We start from the raw sequence: 17,200 nt of genomic DNA, 5'->3' as shown, positions 1-17,200 counted from the left end.
AAATTTTGAACGCTTGAGTTTCAAACTGTTGCAATGAGTGATGATGGCCTGCAGCTACAACAAGTTGCAAAAATAGTGGAGACACTTCACCTTCTTGGGGCATCATTAATTTCCCTATTATCTCTCACACTGCAGTCCCCCTCCCCCCCCCCCCCCCTCCTTATCAGTGTTGCTAGCAAGACAAAAAAATGTTGGAAACTTAAGCAGTCAACATTGAAAGGGGGAGAGAGGGGAGAGGAAGTGCAAAAGGTTTAAATTCTAGATACGGCAAACATTGGAAGCTAGAAAAGGTGTTTTTTAATGAAAGTGTCTCAACCATTTTGCAACTTGTTGTAGCTTCCAGCATCATGTGCAAAATTCCCACAAGGCCACCACCACATATTAAAAAAACCACTTGGCTTTAATTTGCATAATTCCTGTTCATTGTTGGTGCAGACTTGTCACTTTATTTATTTTATATTTTTTACAAACCTTTCCTTGGTTGCAAAGCATGCCCACTGTTAATCCAATATTTTTTAACACAGGAACGTAGAAAAACGTTTCAAAATCATTGAAAGAATAAGATTTTTTCAATAACATTCTCTAAAAGCAGGTCTGGCAAACTAAGTCTTACTAAGCAATGCATGATTGAATTTGCTTACATTTATGGTCAGTAAATTATTTAGACTATTCCTGCGCAAATATTTAAAAACATTTACAAGATTTCATCTTTCCAAAGAGCTTGCCTACCCGAAAGATTGTACGCATTATCATAATAATGGAGAAATATCTTTGAATGAAGTAAGTGCTTTTAACAAGCCTTTGCTTAAAAAAATGAGACTTCCTAAAGCAATAAGGTAATAAGTCTATTATGAATAGATATTCTCAAATCTTTGGAAGAAAAATTAAGCCACCTCCCGATTCACTTTTAGTTGCCTCTAAAGTAAATCTACTTACCCAAACGTCAATAGGGACTTTGTCCACTCGTCCAGTTCCATTGTAAAGGTCGACAGTCAACTGATCTAACGTCAGCTTTTCCTGCAGAAAATGGCCGAGGTAATGTTGTAATAAATACCTGCAGGCCCTTTTCTTGATAAAATCCGACCAAGGGAAGAACCACGGCATCACTGCTATCAATTCCGTGGTGTTATATTTTTTTCAAGGGGTATTCTAGCGTATATATCACAGCAGAACACAGTCTTGTGATGTCCGCCATTTTTGTTCCTGAATTTGTTGTTGTTTTGGAAAATGACGTCAGATTATCCCAAAACCCCTTTCGGGCTGCCTAAAATGCTGAATTTGCAATTTTTTGTGAAAGAGAAAATTCGTGATTTTTCCAGAAGATACTGTAACAACACTATTTTTGTCTTGTCACCTTTTGTCAGGATGAATCTTTTCTAGTCATTATTACAAAGCAATGACAAAATGGTCTAATCTTAGTAACGATCGATTGTTCTAGAAAGAAATCGTCGGCTATAAAATGTCGTTCCTGAAAGAGTGTTCCACAGTTCACACAAACTCTGAAGAAGACTTGAAGAGAGAAGAAGTTACAAGAAACAAAGTTTAAAAAGACATGGCTCTCGTTTTCAGATTTCCAACCTATCATCCAATCTCGTAAGTCGACTAAATTCTTGATGTCTTTTTGTTGCTTTTCTTTTGCTTTGCTTGTGTTACGCGAGTTCGCCGGACAAGTTTGGCTCAAACTTCTTGCAACTTTGTCATAGATACACATTGTACATTTCACCAGAAATCACTACCATTTTTATTTAATGCAACGTTATAATTTCCGTGATCGACTTAAACTGATTATCTTTGACGCAATTAACTTAACACAATACCTAACACAATTAGTTACACTATTTATGTTAGCAAGCATCCCAGCTTCATTGCTCATAAATTTCTTTTTGAGCAGACGAAAGATATTTGTTTTCATCAAATTGCTCCTCAAAATGTGTAAACGACCACCATTTACTCATTTAACAAATGATATGTTTTCGTCCCCAACAGTTCCTACACTCAAGCTGTACCGAGATTTCGCTTTTTCAATGACTTGTGGAAAGAGATCGCTTTGGCATATGAACAGGAAGATCGAGGCAGTCGCTGTGGCCAAACACAGCCCACCCAAGGTCCAATCAAGATCGCCACAGTCCCCCTAAACCAGTACAAACCTGAAGATATCTCTTTGGATGTCGACAATGAAAAGATTACGTTACATGGCCAGCATCGATCAGAGGACGAAAATGGATTCGAAAACAGTGAGTTCAAGAAAGTGTTCAAAATCCCAGAAGGGGTTGATCCGACCTCAGTGACGTCTAAGGCTAGTCACGATGGAAGAGCTTTGGTACTCGAAGGAATCAAGCGGGTGGAAGAGACCAAGAAAGACGAAGACAGAAAATTTTCAGTCAAGTTAAATCTCAGTGGATTTAAACCAGAAGACATCAAAGTCCAACTTCGAGGACAAGAGCTGACGGTCACTGGGAAACAGCGATCAGAGGAGAGCGGTTTGCAATGGTCACGTGATTACCGTCGCCAGATTCTTCTTCCCGATGACGCAGATCTCGGTTCAGTGACGTCACGCCTTTCCAAAGAAGGCGTACTGACCATACAAGCGCCACGTGATCCAGCTCTTTTGCCAAATGAAAGAAGTGTGGATGTCACCATGGAAGAAGGCGAAACTAGAAGTGAAAAAGAAGAAGAAGAAAAACAGACGAGAGACGAAGCAGAAGGAGAACAGGACCAGTAAAGTAGAACAGTCGATGTGACAACTACTAGTCCTACTAACATGTTGTTTCAAAGTTTATTTGTACTTTAGGAGAGTTTATTGTTTGCAAGTTTACCTCATTTGCATAAGCGCTTCGAAGTCTAATCGATGAGCCAGCACTAAATATTATATGTTGAGTAAGACATACCGGACAATCATTTCTGTATTTTTTCTTGTATGCATCCATAGTGGGTGCGTTTTAGAAGACAGTTCATGATTAACATATTTCCGGATTGAGCTAGCCAGTTGTAAGTTAAATGATCATTGCTTTATCGATATCCCTTCGGTTTATCCAATAAAATCTGTCAGTCTAGAGAGGCGTTAGTGACCAAAGTACAGAAGAGTCCTTATTTTTTTTAATTTGTTACTCGCGGCATCCTGATCTCGTTGCAAGAGCCATGGAAGCAGTGATTTTTCAAAGAATAATATAAAGCTTTGTCATTTTTTACTTAGACTCCAATGTTGTTAGGTAACAGAGGAATTATGTTTTACAATAAACTTGATTGATAGCAAACCTCAAAGTATTTATTCTTGTGGCGTAATATAAAGTAGAAGTGCTTCCATTTTGGTTGGGACCAATGACTTCGTAATTCCACCATGGAACAAAAGAGGGATTGTTGTCTAATCACTCTGGAGTAAAGGGACACCAAAATAATTTCCAGTGGAAGGAAATACAATGTGCAGGAGAGCATCTTGTTTATTGACCAGTTAGCACAAAGTGACACAAAATAAAGCCTTTTTAAGGAAAATGAAGATGCCGTCGAATGACCACTCCTTTCTTCAAAAACTCTTAATAACTAAAATACTTGATCACATATACAAGCTCGACAAAACTGCATCCTAGATAAAGATATGGCGAGGGACAGAATGAAAAAGCATTTAAAAGGTACCACACCCTCATACTGCTTCAATGTGAAAATTTACGTTTTTCACGGTTTGTTTTTCAGGGATTGAAGGTGACGTCTCTTGTCTAGCTGTATATTCTAATGTTTTAGGCTTATGTCTGTGTTATGAGCGAAGAGACGATCTTTCTTCAAGACTTGTTTTTTTGGCACACAAGACTGTCAGTCTTCAGTATTGCTAACGGCCAAGCTTCTAAGACAGAAATAGAGAAAACGGGTTCCATTTGACTGAGGGAATGAGAGACACTTGACAAATTTAGCGCTACCAGAACTAAATAACAAGTGAAAGAAGGAATGGAGAAAGATGCCATGTGGTTTTATCGACGCTACTTAACACCTAAAGCATAGATTCCATCCAACAAGTCCAAGACCATCTTGCTTTTGAAAAAGGTTTTTCTTCAAATTTGAACACTACTCTCTCCTCATTGATCGCGAAGTGTTTTCCCTCGTAGTCGGGATAAAATATCAAACATAGAAACGCTGGACATAAAAATAACTAAAAATAAAAATAAAAACTTTGCACTGTTGAGCTATAAGTTTTTGGCATTATTGTCAATTTAACAAATAGTTTCCATGTTGCCTTGCGTCCGTTCAGTAATAGATCACATGCGACGTCAAAAGGTGGTGAGAACCATAAAAGTGTGCCACTAATGTATTTGTCACACTTAGACGTCATCTGTGATCTATTACTGAACGGACGCACGGCAACATAGAATCTATTTGTTTTCTTTATGATGACGTCAGCTATGCATCTGTCCTCAAATAGATTATAGGTAAGATGAGAACCAAGCAAAATACGTGCATTATTGAGCATAGTATACAATAGATTAATGTTCTACTGTGTTCCCTCAAACTAAAACCAAAGTGAACGCGTTTTCCAAATATAACAGACGAAATCAATCAAATTAGCCGATCACAACGTAACGCAATGAGAGGCAGCCGGCGCAAAGCGCGGGAAAAGGCGAGAGCTAAGAATGAGGCACTAATAGGGTCTTGCGAGGGCCGTACTGGGCAATATTGGCCCAAGGTCATGCCAGTACACGAGGTCCGTACAAAAAAACGACCCCAGCACGGTCCCGAGCAAATGAGGTTAGTAACTTGTTCATTATGTCAGCATCGTTTCTTTGAACGATGGGACACTTCTCCGCTTGGTGAATGTAATCTTCGTCATATTCGTCTTCCATCAGCAACCTTCAAACGGCCTGTAAAACTAAATTCCGCTTGTCATAATTGAACTTGCATTTCCCGGTCCGTATTCTAGAATCCCTACCAAAAACTAGAAATCAGGCCCGAGTTGCTCAAATGGTTAGCGCTAAAAGCGCCTTGGTTCATGCCCAAAAAGAATTCTGGGTAATTCTGCAGTTCCGCGACAAGGGAAGATACCCGATTCCCATTACATTGATATTTTAAAAGTGTGACCCAGTCCTACCAGCAAAATACAGCACCCACTGAAGTTTTTGGCTTTCAAAACTTGCCCAAATTGTATCGGTAGGTGCTGGAATTCGTCCGCAGTAAGGCCAGAGGGACAACTTAACTCGTGAACTCGTGAAATGCGGTCCTGGATTCTCTTTTAAAACCAGTAAACTCAGTGGTACGGATAAAATAGATAGTGCATTATGATTCCGCAACTTAGCTGATTCGCAAGAAAAAGAAAAACCCCATACTCTTATAAAGTAATATGAGGATTACAGCGATGAGGGCCAGTCTCGTGCTTCTAAAGTTGCTTCGCTCATGCCCAAAAAGAATTCTGGGTAATTCTGCCATTCCATGACAAGGGAACACTCCCGATTCTCATTTGATAGTTTTTCTCATAAAAGTCGGACCACCCAGTCCTACCAGCAAAATACCGCATCGATTGAAGTTTTTGGCTTTCAAAACTTGCCCAAATTGTATCGGTAGGTCCTGGAATTCGTCCACAGAAAGGCCAGAGAGACAACTTCACTCGTGAACCGCCATGTTTACAACAGAGCATGTTAGGCGTACCAGTCTGCATGAAACCATCTCTCACCTCTGTCTCGAGAAGACCAGACACGCACGGTTCTTACGTTACGTTTATGCCTGTAGAATCGAGAACAGAAATGTCAATTGCTGGTAAAGACCAGCAGGTTAATTTTTTGGGTAGGCTAGGTATCGGAAAACCAGAACATTTACGCATACGCTGACGGAATGGTTGAACAAGAAAAAAAAACTCAGTACCTCCAGACATCCGGCGCTGGAGCGTCGTACCAAACGAGTCATCCCGGGAATTCGGCCCGTGCGATCGCTTTTGGACGCAGTTGGCCCTTCGCTGCTTTCTGCTACCGACCTTGCCTCCCGGTACGGCATTGAGGGAGAGATATGTCGGCCCCTAAACCATATGTGACAAATCCCACGCCTACTCACAGCTCCAAACCGCCCTTGTCAATATAGCGTACGAATTCGATGGCTTAAATATTCAAGAGAAAAGTCGTTTTCTCTCTCATGTGGAAAGCACTAAAGTCGCAGATTACAAAATGTGCGCACGCGCCCTGCGAAAGGTAACATACATGCATAAACTTTATTTCATCTGGAATTTCAGAATAACTACAGGAGCTAATGTCTTCGAGACATTACATTTGCAGCTAAAATACATGGCATATACAGATACATACTAAATACATAATATTTAAAGATATATTCATTAAAAAGAAAAGCCGCTGTACAAAATGCGGCCCTGGATTCTCTTTTAAAACCAGTAAACTCATAGGTACGGATAAAATCAGGTAGCGCATTCCGCAACTTAGCTGATACAAAAGAAAAAAAGAACTAAGACCATAACTGGTTCTTCTAGGTTTATTGAGGGACAGAATGTAATTTCCGCGAACATCATGCATAACAAGAAGAAGGGTAGAGAAGTCTCGAATTTCTTTTAAAACCAGTAAACGAGCCAATCAGGCCGGGGTTGCTTAATTGATGCAACCCGTGTAATTACTTTCGACAGTTAAAACGTAGTATATAGAACGTATATAGAACTGCTCAATACGAGTTTTGCTTGAATGACACTTGACTAAAATGGCGGGGATCATGTGTATTTTGTGCACCCCTCGACCGATATATCGGTCCACATATCGACCGATACTCGACCGATGTATCGGTCGACATATCGACCGACGCTCGACCGATATGTCGGCCGACATATGCAAGTTGACTTTCCGATATTTAGCTTGTGGACCTTTGGTCTTTTTCAAGGGAAGCGACACCTAGAACCAAAAAGATACAACATGTCAGATTAGCTAGTGGGATTGGTACAACTGACGGATGACGCTCAAAACAACCATAAACTCTACTACTGTGAATCAAACTTTCAACCAGTTATTTTTCCAACAATAATTATAGATCGTTTTAAGTTCAGTTCGTAGACTGGCATTTTACTTGTGCTTATTTCTTTGAAAGACAATCATAGTTAAAACAAAAAATCGCCAAATCGTTTACACGATTTTCACATCTTCTCAAAATAAACAAAGACTTTTTGAAATTTCCTCTACTTCTGTCTTTTTGACACCATATTCTAAGATGCACAATTTCGACATTAGTTGCAAAAATGACCGCAAGAAATAACTTATTGTGGGTGAAAAGTTCCACATGAACTCACTTCATCTTCATAACGAGGCTAAATGTACAGGGAAACCACAAATAAGACACTTATCTCCGAGACGTTTAGTGATCCACGACCCTTTCGTGTTTGGCACTATATTCTCCAGCTCAATTATTAACTGAAGTAACATTAGGTCTTTAATCTCAACAAAGAGTGTGAATTATTGAACCCGAGTAAATACAAGCCACCACCTGGGTTTATAGATATTCATGAGTAGCCACAATAATTATCAAAGTATCTGAACCATTAACTGATTGGAGTGTAATTTGAAGTGCTAGGTCTCAAACCCATATGAACCATGTAAGCGTTAGCCCTACTAATGGAAATGGGCCCACACAAGGACAGAGAAAAACTCTGACCAGGGTGGGGTGGGTGCATTTCCCACCCTGGTCAGAGTTTTTCAGTGTCCTCGTGTGGCCCCATTTCCATTAGTAGGGCTAATGCTCATATGGTTCATATGTTGTAGAAACCCAGCACTTCAAATTAAGCTCCAATCAGTTAAGTCTGCTCAAATATAAGTGCTACATGGCCAACGTTTGCAAAATTAAACGTAATCCTTCCCTATCCAAACCATTAACCACCACAAGATCTCTCATCCCTTATTAGCTTGGAAGAATTGACCCCGCTCTATGATGATTTTGAGTTCTTCTCCAAAGAATTCTTCATTGCCCGATTCAGCTAATGTGACTGAGACGATTAACGACCATTAAGACCATGCATTCAGAGTTGACACCAAAATCAAGGTCAAAGGGATTGAACGGTGGTATGGATGCAATCTCGGCCATCTTCGTCGCCAAAATATTGTAACGGATAACTATAAACCACAGCAATTGAAGAACACAACTTTACTCTCTCATGGAGGGAAAGTCCTTCCTACTCCCCTTGCGCACAACACTATAGATACGCAATGCGTACATACAATAGTCACATTTTTGTAGTTCTCTGGGGAGAAAAACTAGTTCAAATGAAGGATAATTAGAATGCAGCAAGTAGATCCCCATGATGTGCCTTTGTAATCACATCTGCATAAGATTATATTTACTAGATGGTTCCTAAAAAGGAAATTTGGATGTTCAAATTCCTTATAACCCTCAGACCCTACCTAACATCACATTTTTAACACATCCGTGCATACGGCGAGAGCTACTGAAATTTAAATTGACCAATCAGAATTCAGTGAGCGGGAAAAACTGTGCTATTCAACGTCATGTCAATTGCTCGCAATTAATGGGCCAGAAAACCATTTAAAAGATCTTGTGGTAACTTTTTTGTCAACAAACTTTGACGCAAAAACTGTGTTGCTAGCGAGAGGCGATTCAAACGTCAGCTGTTGGGCTTTGGCTGTTATTTGTACTTTTTCTAACTAATTTGAGACGAGTTAAGTCTAGTATTTTTGAATCAAGTGTAAGAAGACATCAAAACTGTATTGACAATGTATTGATTTGTGTTAACTTCGCAAAAAAAAAACACTTTTATGGCGTCCTTTTGACAGGGTAGATCGACAACGACGGATTATAATCATAACTTCAAGTTATGTTTATTAAAGTCTCAGACATATATATACATGGTCCTAAGACCACATCCATATATTGAAACACCCAATGTGGCAAGTATGAAAGCCAGCCCTGATTGCTCCACTTAATAATGAGAAAACAAATCAAATCAAATAGATTAAAATCAGATAAGATCAGATATTGGTATCTGTGGAGAGAGGAAATGCCAGAAGCCCCAGAAAACATCGTTTGAAGCAGAGCAGATAATCAACAAATAGTTCAATGCAAGTGTAATGCCAAGTTTAAGGGGGTCTTTCCTTTTGTCAGAACTGGCTGGCCAGACCCATCAGTTTGCAAAGAAAATGCAACAATATGAAGGAACACTTGCATGATAATTCCTCATATTCCTGTCAATGCGTTGCAGAGTTAGTCCTTCCAAATTCCCGGTCTGGCCGGTCAGTCCTGTCAAATGGAAAGCAGCCTAAGTTAATTTACATGACACATTGATAAATCCTGACCATTGTTGTGGGACATTAAGTGAGTGTATAAAATTTAAAGGGGACATAATTTTTGAAAGGATATGGAGGTTAATTAAAAAGAGTGGGGAATTGGGCTTGGTCTATATTTCAAGAGCTCCCTTAGCTACTGAAGGTCAAACATGAAAAGGACCCAAGGTTGGATCCTTCTTAGTGTTTCTTTTCTTAGAATTCCCTGTTTCTAATGATATGTGGCCCAGGTGGGTGCCCTGTGATTGTTCCTCCTTTGTTTCTGCTGCACAGGTCTTGACTGATGTTAAGCAATGCAGGGATGTCACTAGGATTTTTCAATCTGGGTCCTGGGACCCGCATGTTCGGCCAAATTGGGGTCCCAAGCATTTTTTGGGGGTCCCAAAATCTTGGTGACCCTCTGCGAGAAAAAGAGTACGTTTTAAATTATGAGAAAAAGAGAGTAACCAACTTGGAATTAATATTGACGCATATGCATAGGACCAGCCGACAAAGGCTTTTTCTAGAGCCGTTACATTCATTCCTGGACAAGAACTCTGTTAATGAAAGAGCACCCTTTCCAAAGGTTTACGCATCACTGGTTTCCTCGCTTAGGAGCAACGAACAGTGACGTCTTTTGCTATATATTTGCATTCAGTGACTTGCAGAGTACATTCCTCTGAAGAATTCCGCAGAAGGCGGTCGAAAATTTAGTTTTAACCTTTTTAGATGTTTTAAACCCCATTTCTTAGAACTTCAATTATGATCACAGATCGCTCCAACAGTTTTACAAACAACAGAATATACTGACAAATCAAAGCAAGTTGTGTGAGTTATTTAAGTCAGTGCCTTGCGTCCTGGGACCCATTAAAATTTCGATGATGCATTTTTTGGATTTTATTTGCGTAAAAATGCACGATTTCTGCGTTAACGCGATCCCTGCAATGCTACAACATTAAAACACGCAGTACGAAGTTATTAGCTTTTTAAATTAGTCTAGAGTGTTAAGAGGATGCTCCACATCCTTAACCAAACCCACATTCTTTCCAGTCTTAACAAACTTACCACTTGGTTAAAATGAGAAAAGGAAAGGAACTTTATTTAAGTGTCTAGTCGTTCTAACGCTGGAGCGCTAATTGGGGACACTGTAAACTGAAATGAACAATGAAAGTAAATCAAGTCAAATGATATAAATATTTCTCACATACTGATAAGCCAACAATTTTTCTACTGCAACAGAATCAAGAATGAGCTTCGCTATCACAGTATTAATTTTTGAAACATGTTTATTTTTGTGCAGATAGTATCGCAAGTCCTCGCTGGCGAGGTCAGTAACTACTGCACCCTCCTTGACTAAATAACCTGGCAAGTTAATTAATTTTAAGGAGGCTCGAAATTTTCAGCCGAGGGTGGACGCATAAGCCACACATGCAATACTTTAGCTACTTATGTCAGCTCATGAATCAAAATGTCCTCTTCACGAAAACTACATAAATTTTGTACAAACTGTTTAAAGGTTACTTAAATCCGTTTTCTTGGCTTGTAGTTCCACTCGTGCACAGACTCGAGTAAAAGAGGGTGATGCAAAGAGTAAATGCTGATCTTGTAACCCCCTCATTTTTCCTGATTGAGATTCATAACGTCCGACTAAGAGAAGACACACGACATCACTGTGTTCAATTTCCGTGGTGTTATATTCCTTTTGCTAGCATTTCTATCGCAGCACAACACGCTTCGATTGTAAGCACGTCCGTACATCCGCCATAGTTGTCCTTCTTTTGAAAAATTACGTCAGATTCTCCCAACATCCCCTTCGGGCTGCCTAAAATGCTGAATTTGCAATTTTTTGTGAAAGAGAACATTCGTGATTTTTCCAGAAGATACTAAAACAACACTATTTTTGTCTTGTCACCTTTTGTCAGGATGAATCTTTTCTAGTCATTATTACAAAGCACTGACAATATGGTCTAATTTTAGTAACGATCGATTGTTCTAGAGAGAAGTCGTCGACTATAAATCCTGAAAGAGTGTTCCACAGTTCACACAAACTCTGAAGAAGACTTGAAGAGAGAAGAAGTTACAAGAAACAAAGTGTAAAAAGACATGGCTCTCGTCTTCAGATTTCCAACCAATCATCCAATCTGGTAAGTCGTCTAAATTCTTGAGGTCTTCTAGTTGCTTTTCTTTTGCTTTTCTTTTGTTACGTTTCGCCGGACAAGTTTGGCTCAAACTTCTTGCAACTTTGTCATAGATACACTTTGTACATTTCACCAGAAATCACTACCATTTTTATTTAACGCAACGTTATAATTTCCTTGATCGACTTAAAATGATTATCTTTGGCGCAACTAACTTAAAACAATTAGTTACACTATTTATATTAGCAAGCATCCCAGCTTCATTGCTGATAAATTTATTTTTGAGCAGACGAAAGATTTTTGGTTTCATCAAATTGCTCCTAAAATGTTTGAACGGCCACCACTTACTCATTTAACAAATGATTTGTTTTCGTCCACAACAGTTCCTACACTCAAGCTGTACCGGTATTTCGCTTTTTCGATGACTTGTGGAGAGAGATCGCTCTGGCATATGAACAGGAAGATCGAGGCAGTTGCTGTGGCCAAACACAGTCCGCCCAAGGTCCAATCAAGATCGCCACAGTCCCCCTAAACCAGTACAAACCGGAAGATATCTCTTTGGATGTCGACAATGAAAAGATTACGTTACATGGCCAGCATCGATCAGAGGACGAAAACGGATTCGAAAACAGTGAGTTCAAGAAAGTGTTCAAAATCCCAGAAGGAGTTGATCCATCCTCAGTGACGTCAAAGGCTAGTCACAATGGAAGAGCTTTGGTACTCGAAGGAATTAAGCGGGTGGAAGAGACCAAGAAAGACGAAGACAGAAAATTTTCAGTCAAGTTAAATCTCAGTGGATTTGAGCCAGAAGACATCAAAGTCCAACTTCGAGGACAAGAGCTGACGGTCACCGGGAAACAGCGATCAGAGGAGAGCGGTTTGCAATGGTCACGTGATTACCGTCGCCAGATTCTTCTTCCCGATGACGCAGATCTCGGTTCATTGACGTCACGCCTGTCCAAAGAAGGCGTACTGACCATAGAAGCGCCACGTGATCCAGCTCTTTTGCCAAATGAAAGAAGTGTGGATGTCACCATGGAAGAAGGCGAAACTAGAAGTGAAGGAGAAGAAGAAGGAAAACAGACAAGTGACGAAGAAGAAGGAGAACAGGACCAGTAAAGTAGAACAGTCGATGTGACAACTACTAGTCCTACTAAGATGTTGTTTCAAAGTTTATTTGTATTTTAGAAGAGTGTATTGTTTGCAAGTTCACCTCATTTGCATAAGCGCTTCGAAGTCTAATCGATGAGCCAGCACTAAATATTATATGTTGAGTAACACATACCGGACAATCATTTCTGTATTTTTTTCTTGTGTGCATCCATAGTGGGTGTGTTTTAGAAGACAGTTCATGATTAACATATTTCCGGATTCAGCTAGCCAATTGTAAGTTAAATGATCATTGCTTTATCGATATTCCTTCGGTTTATCCAATAAAATCTGTCAGTCTAGAGAGGCGTTAGTGACCAAAGTACAGAAGAGTCCTTTTTTTTTTAATTTGTTACTCGCGGCATCCTGATCTCGTTGCCAAACCCATGGAAGCAGTGATTTTGCAAAGAATAATATAAAACTTTGTCATTTTTTACTGAGACTCCAGTGTTGTTAGGTAACAGATAAATCATGTTTTACAATAAACTTGATTGATAGCAAACCTCAAAGTATTTATTCTTGTGGCGTAATATAAAGTAGAAGTGCTTCCATTTGGACCAATGACTTCGTGATTCCATGGAACAAAAGAGGGATTGTTGTCTAATCACTCTGGAGTAAAGGGACACCAAAATAATTTCCAGTGGAAGTAAATACAAATGTGCAGGAGAGCATCTTGTTTATTGACCAGATAGCACAAAGTGACACAAAATAAAGCCTTTTAAGGAAAATGAAGATGCCGTCGAATGACCACTCCTTTCTTCAAAAACTCTTAATAACTAAAATACTTGATCACATCTACAAGCTCGACAAAACTGCATCCTAGATAAAGATATGGCGAGGGACAGAATGAAAAAGCATTTAAAAGGTACCACACCCTCATACTGCTTCAATGTGAAAATTTACGTTTTTCACGGTTTGTTTTTCAGGGATTGAAGGTGACGTCTCTTGTCTAGCTGTATATTCTAATGTTTTAGGCTTATGTCTGTGTTATGAGCGAAGAGACGATCTTTCTTCAAGACTTGTTTTTTTGGCACACAAGACTGTCAGTCTTCAGTATTGCTAACGGCCAAGCTTCTAAGACAGAAATAGAGAAAACGGGTTCCATTTGACTGAGGGAATGAGAGACACGACAAATTTAGCGCTACCAGAACTAAATAACAAGTGAAAGAAGGAATGGAGAAAGATGCCATGTGGTTTTATCGACGCTACTTAACACCTAAAGCATAGATTCCATCCAACAAGTCCAAGACCATCTTGCTTTTGAAAAAGGTTTTACTTCAAATTTGAACATTACTCTTTCCTCATTGATCGCGAAGTGTTTTCCCTCGTAGTCGGGATAAAATATCAAACATAGAAACGCTGGACATAAAAATAACTAAAAATAAAAATAAAAACTTTGCACTGCTGAGCTATAAGTTTTTGGCATTATTGTCAATTTAACAAATAGTTTCCATGTTGCCTTGCGCCGTTCAGTAATAGATCACATATGACGTTAAAAGGTGGTAAGAACCACAAAAGTGTGCCACTAATGTATTTGTCACACTTTGACGTCATCTGTGATCTATTACTGAACGAACGCACGGCAACATAGAATCTATTTGTTTTCTTTATGATGACGTCAGCTATGCATCTGTCCTCAAATAGATTATAGGTGAGATGAGAACCAAGCAAAATACGTGCATTATTGAGCATATTATACAATAGATTAATGTTCTACTGTGTTCCCTCAAACTAAAACCAAAGTGAACGCGTTTTCCAAACATAACAGACGAAATCAATCAAATTAGCCGATCACAACGTAACGCAATGAGAGGCAGCCGGCGCAAAGCGCGGGAAAAGGCGAGAGCTAAGAATGAGGCATCAATAGGGTCATGCAAGGACCGTACTGGGCAATATTGGCCCAAGGTCATGCCAGTACACGAGGTCCGTACAAAAAAACGACCCCAGTACGGTCCCGAGCAAATGAGGTTAGTAAGTTGTTTATTATGTCAGCATCGTTTCTTTGAACGATCGGACACTTCTCCGCTTGGTGAATGTGATCTTCGTCATATTCGTCTTCCATCAGCAACCTTCAAACGGTCTGTAAAACTAAATTCCGCTTGCATAATTTAACTTGAATTTCCCGGTCCGTATTCTAAACCCCTACCAAAAACTAGAAATCAGGCCCGAGTTGCTCGAAGCATGGTTAGCGCTAAAAGCGTCTTGATTCATGCCCAAAAAGAATTCTGGGTAATTCTGCCATTCCATGACAAACGAAGATACCCGATTCCCATTACATTGATATTTTAAAAGTGACGAGTCACCCAGTCCTACCAGCAAAATACAGCACCGACTGAAGTTTTTGGCTTTCAAAACTTGCCCAAATTGTATCGGTAGGTGCTGGAATTCGTCCGCAGAAAGGCCAGAGGGACAACTTAACTCGTGAACTCGTGAAATGCGGCCATGGATTCTCTAGGTTTCAGACCTTCCAACTCTCACGCATTTTGCATGTAGACACACGCATTTGATATATTTCTCACGCCCATACGCATAGTCACCACTTTCTTTCGCTGTCATGCATGTAGTTTCCCAACGGAATAAATGTGCCCGTTATGTCCCTGTAAAATACCGTAAAATATTCACGTGTAAGGACGATAGAAAATATAGAACCGAAATTGTAAATGCCAGTTAGTTGTGACTGAGCTACAATAAAGAAAAGTTGAAAATTTAGATAACAATGGCCGAAATTTCGAGTAGTTCCGCCCGAAAGAGAGCAAAAGTTGATGGTCCTTTAGCTACTTCTTCTAGACACATAACAGAAGTTACATAAATCATTGAATGCAGATGTCAAAAAAGTGTTACTTTCGAGATTTTATGCGACATTTTTGTACCTTAAGAATTTTGTAAATCTTTTCTGTAAATAAAGAAAATCGCATTTCAGGGACTCAAATTTTCAAAATTTTCCGGGGGGGTATGCCCCCGGACCCCCCTAGGTAACTGCCTGCCATCCGCAGGCAGTAGCCCGCCTTCGGCGGGCTATTGTGCCCAATCTCACTCATTTTCAAAACAGAAAGTTGGAAGGTCTGAGGTTTATTGAGGGACAGAATGCAATTTTCGCGAAGATCATGCATAACAAGAAGACGGTAGAGAAGTCTAGAATTTCTTTTAAAACCATTAAACGAGCCAATCAGGCCCGGGTTGCTTAATTGATGCAACCCGCGTAATTACTTTCGACAGTCAAAGCGTAGTAATAACGACCAAGGCAATTTGTATATATAGAACTGCTCAATATGAGTTTTGCTTAAATGACACTTGACTAAAAAGTCGGACTATGCAAGTAGACTTTCCGATATTTAGCTTGTGGGCCTTTCGTCTTTTTCAAGGGAAGCGACACCTAGAACCAAAAAGATACAACATGTCAGATTAGCTAGTGGGATTGGTACAACTGACGGATGACGCTCAAAACAACCATAAACTCTACTACTGTGAATCAAACTTTCAATACCAGTTATTTTTCCAACAATTATTATAGATCATTTTTAATTCAGTTCGTAAACTGGCATTCCACTTGTGCTTATTTCTTTGAAAGACAATCATAGTTAAAACAAAAAATCGTTTGCACGATTTTCACATCTTCCCAAAATAAACAAAGGCTTTTTGAAATTTCCTCTACTTCTGTCTCCTTGAAAAGTTCCACTTGAACTCACTTCAACTTCAAAACGAGGCTCAATGTACAGGGAAACCACAAATAAGACACTTATCTCCGAGATTTTTAGTGATCCACGACCCTTCCGTGTTTGGCACTATTCTCCAGCTCAATTATTAACTGAAGTAACATTAGGTCTTTGATCTCAACAAAGTGTGTGAATTATTGAACCAGAGTAAATACAAGCGGCTACCTCGGTTTATATATATTCATGAGAAGCCACAATAATGATCAAGGTATCTGAACCATTAACTGATTGGAGTGTAATTTGAAGTGCTAGGTCTCAAACCCATATGAACTATGTGAGCGTTAGCCCTACTAATGGAAATGGGCCCACACAAGGACAGAGAAAAACTCTGACCAGGGTGGGGTGGGTTCATTTCCCTCCCTGGTCAGAGTTTTTCTGTGTTCTCGTGTGGCCCCATTTCCATTAGTAGGGCTAATGCTCACATGGTTCATATGGGGTAGAAACCCAGCACTTCAAATTAAGCTCCAATCAGTTAAGTCTGTTCAAATATAAATGCTACACGGCCAACGTTTGCAAAAACGTAATCCTTCCTTATCCAAACCATTAACCACCACAAGATCTCTCATCCCTTATTAGCTTGGAAGAATTGACCCCGCTCTATGATGATTTTGAGTTCTTCTCCAAAGAATTATTCATTGCCTGATTCAGCTAATGTGCCTGTGACGATTAACGACCATTAAGACCATGCATTCAGAGATGACACCAAAACCAAGGTCAAAGGGATTGAACGGTGGTATGGATGCAATCTCGGCCATCCTCGTCGCCAAAATATTGCAACGGATAACTATAAACCACAGCAATTGAAAAACACAACTTAACTCTCTCATGGAGGGAAAGTCCTTCCCACTCCCCTTGCGCACAACACTATAGATACGCAATGCGTACATACAATAGTCACATTTTTGTAGTTCTCTGGGGAGAAAAACTAGTTCAAATGAAGGATAATTAGAATGCAACAAGTAGATCC

General features: G+C 39.7%; 3 protein-coding genes and 1 long non-coding RNA gene across 4 annotated transcripts in view; 2 read left to right on the top strand and 2 right to left on the bottom strand.

The window, feature by feature from the left end:
• LOC138025227 (autophagy-related protein 2 homolog B-like) overlaps window positions 1–1,197 on the bottom strand; it is a 43,930-nt gene extending 42,733 nt beyond the window's left edge. The window contains exon 1 of the mRNA XM_068872438.1: window positions 937–1,197. Within this exon, the coding sequence (XP_068728539.1) occupies window positions 937–1,104 (168 nt within the window). The 5' untranslated portion in view covers window positions 1,105–1,197. The remainder of the gene's footprint in view (window positions 1–936) is intronic.
• Window positions 1,198–1,435: 238 nt separating this feature from the next.
• On the top strand, window positions 1,436–3,254 carry LOC138026186 (uncharacterized). The gene is made up of 2 exons (XM_068873405.1): window positions 1,436–1,593; window positions 1,987–3,254. The coding sequence occupies exons 1-2, from the start codon at window positions 1,553–1,555 to the stop codon at window positions 2,720–2,722; spliced, it is 777 nt and encodes a 258-aa protein (XP_068729506.1). The 5' UTR covers window positions 1,436–1,552; the 3' UTR covers window positions 2,723–3,254.
• Window positions 3,255–8,776: 5,522 nt separating this feature from the next.
• On the bottom strand, window positions 8,777–11,066 carry LOC138027961 (uncharacterized). The gene is made up of 2 exons (XR_011127548.1): window positions 10,299–11,066; window positions 8,777–9,210 (listed from the first exon to the last, which is right to left on the bottom strand). It is a non-coding gene; the product is annotated as an uncharacterized lncRNA (long non-coding RNA).
• Window positions 11,067–11,206: 140 nt separating this feature from the next.
• LOC138027959 (heat shock protein beta-1-like) lies at window positions 11,207–13,022 on the top strand. The gene is made up of 2 exons (XM_068875596.1): window positions 11,207–11,377; window positions 11,755–13,022. The coding sequence occupies exons 1-2, from the start codon at window positions 11,337–11,339 to the stop codon at window positions 12,488–12,490; spliced, it is 777 nt and encodes a 258-aa protein (XP_068731697.1). The 5' UTR covers window positions 11,207–11,336; the 3' UTR covers window positions 12,491–13,022.
• Window positions 13,023–17,200: the final 4,178 nt, after the last annotated feature.

This window comes from Montipora capricornis, chromosome 12 (assembly GCF_036669925.1).
Source record: "Montipora capricornis isolate CH-2021 chromosome 12, ASM3666992v2, whole genome shotgun sequence".
Lineage (NCBI taxonomy): Eukaryota > Metazoa > Cnidaria > Anthozoa > Scleractinia > Acroporidae > Montipora > Montipora capricornis.
Note: the sequence above shows the minus strand (reverse complement) of the source record. Positions and strands in the feature narration are given on the sequence as shown.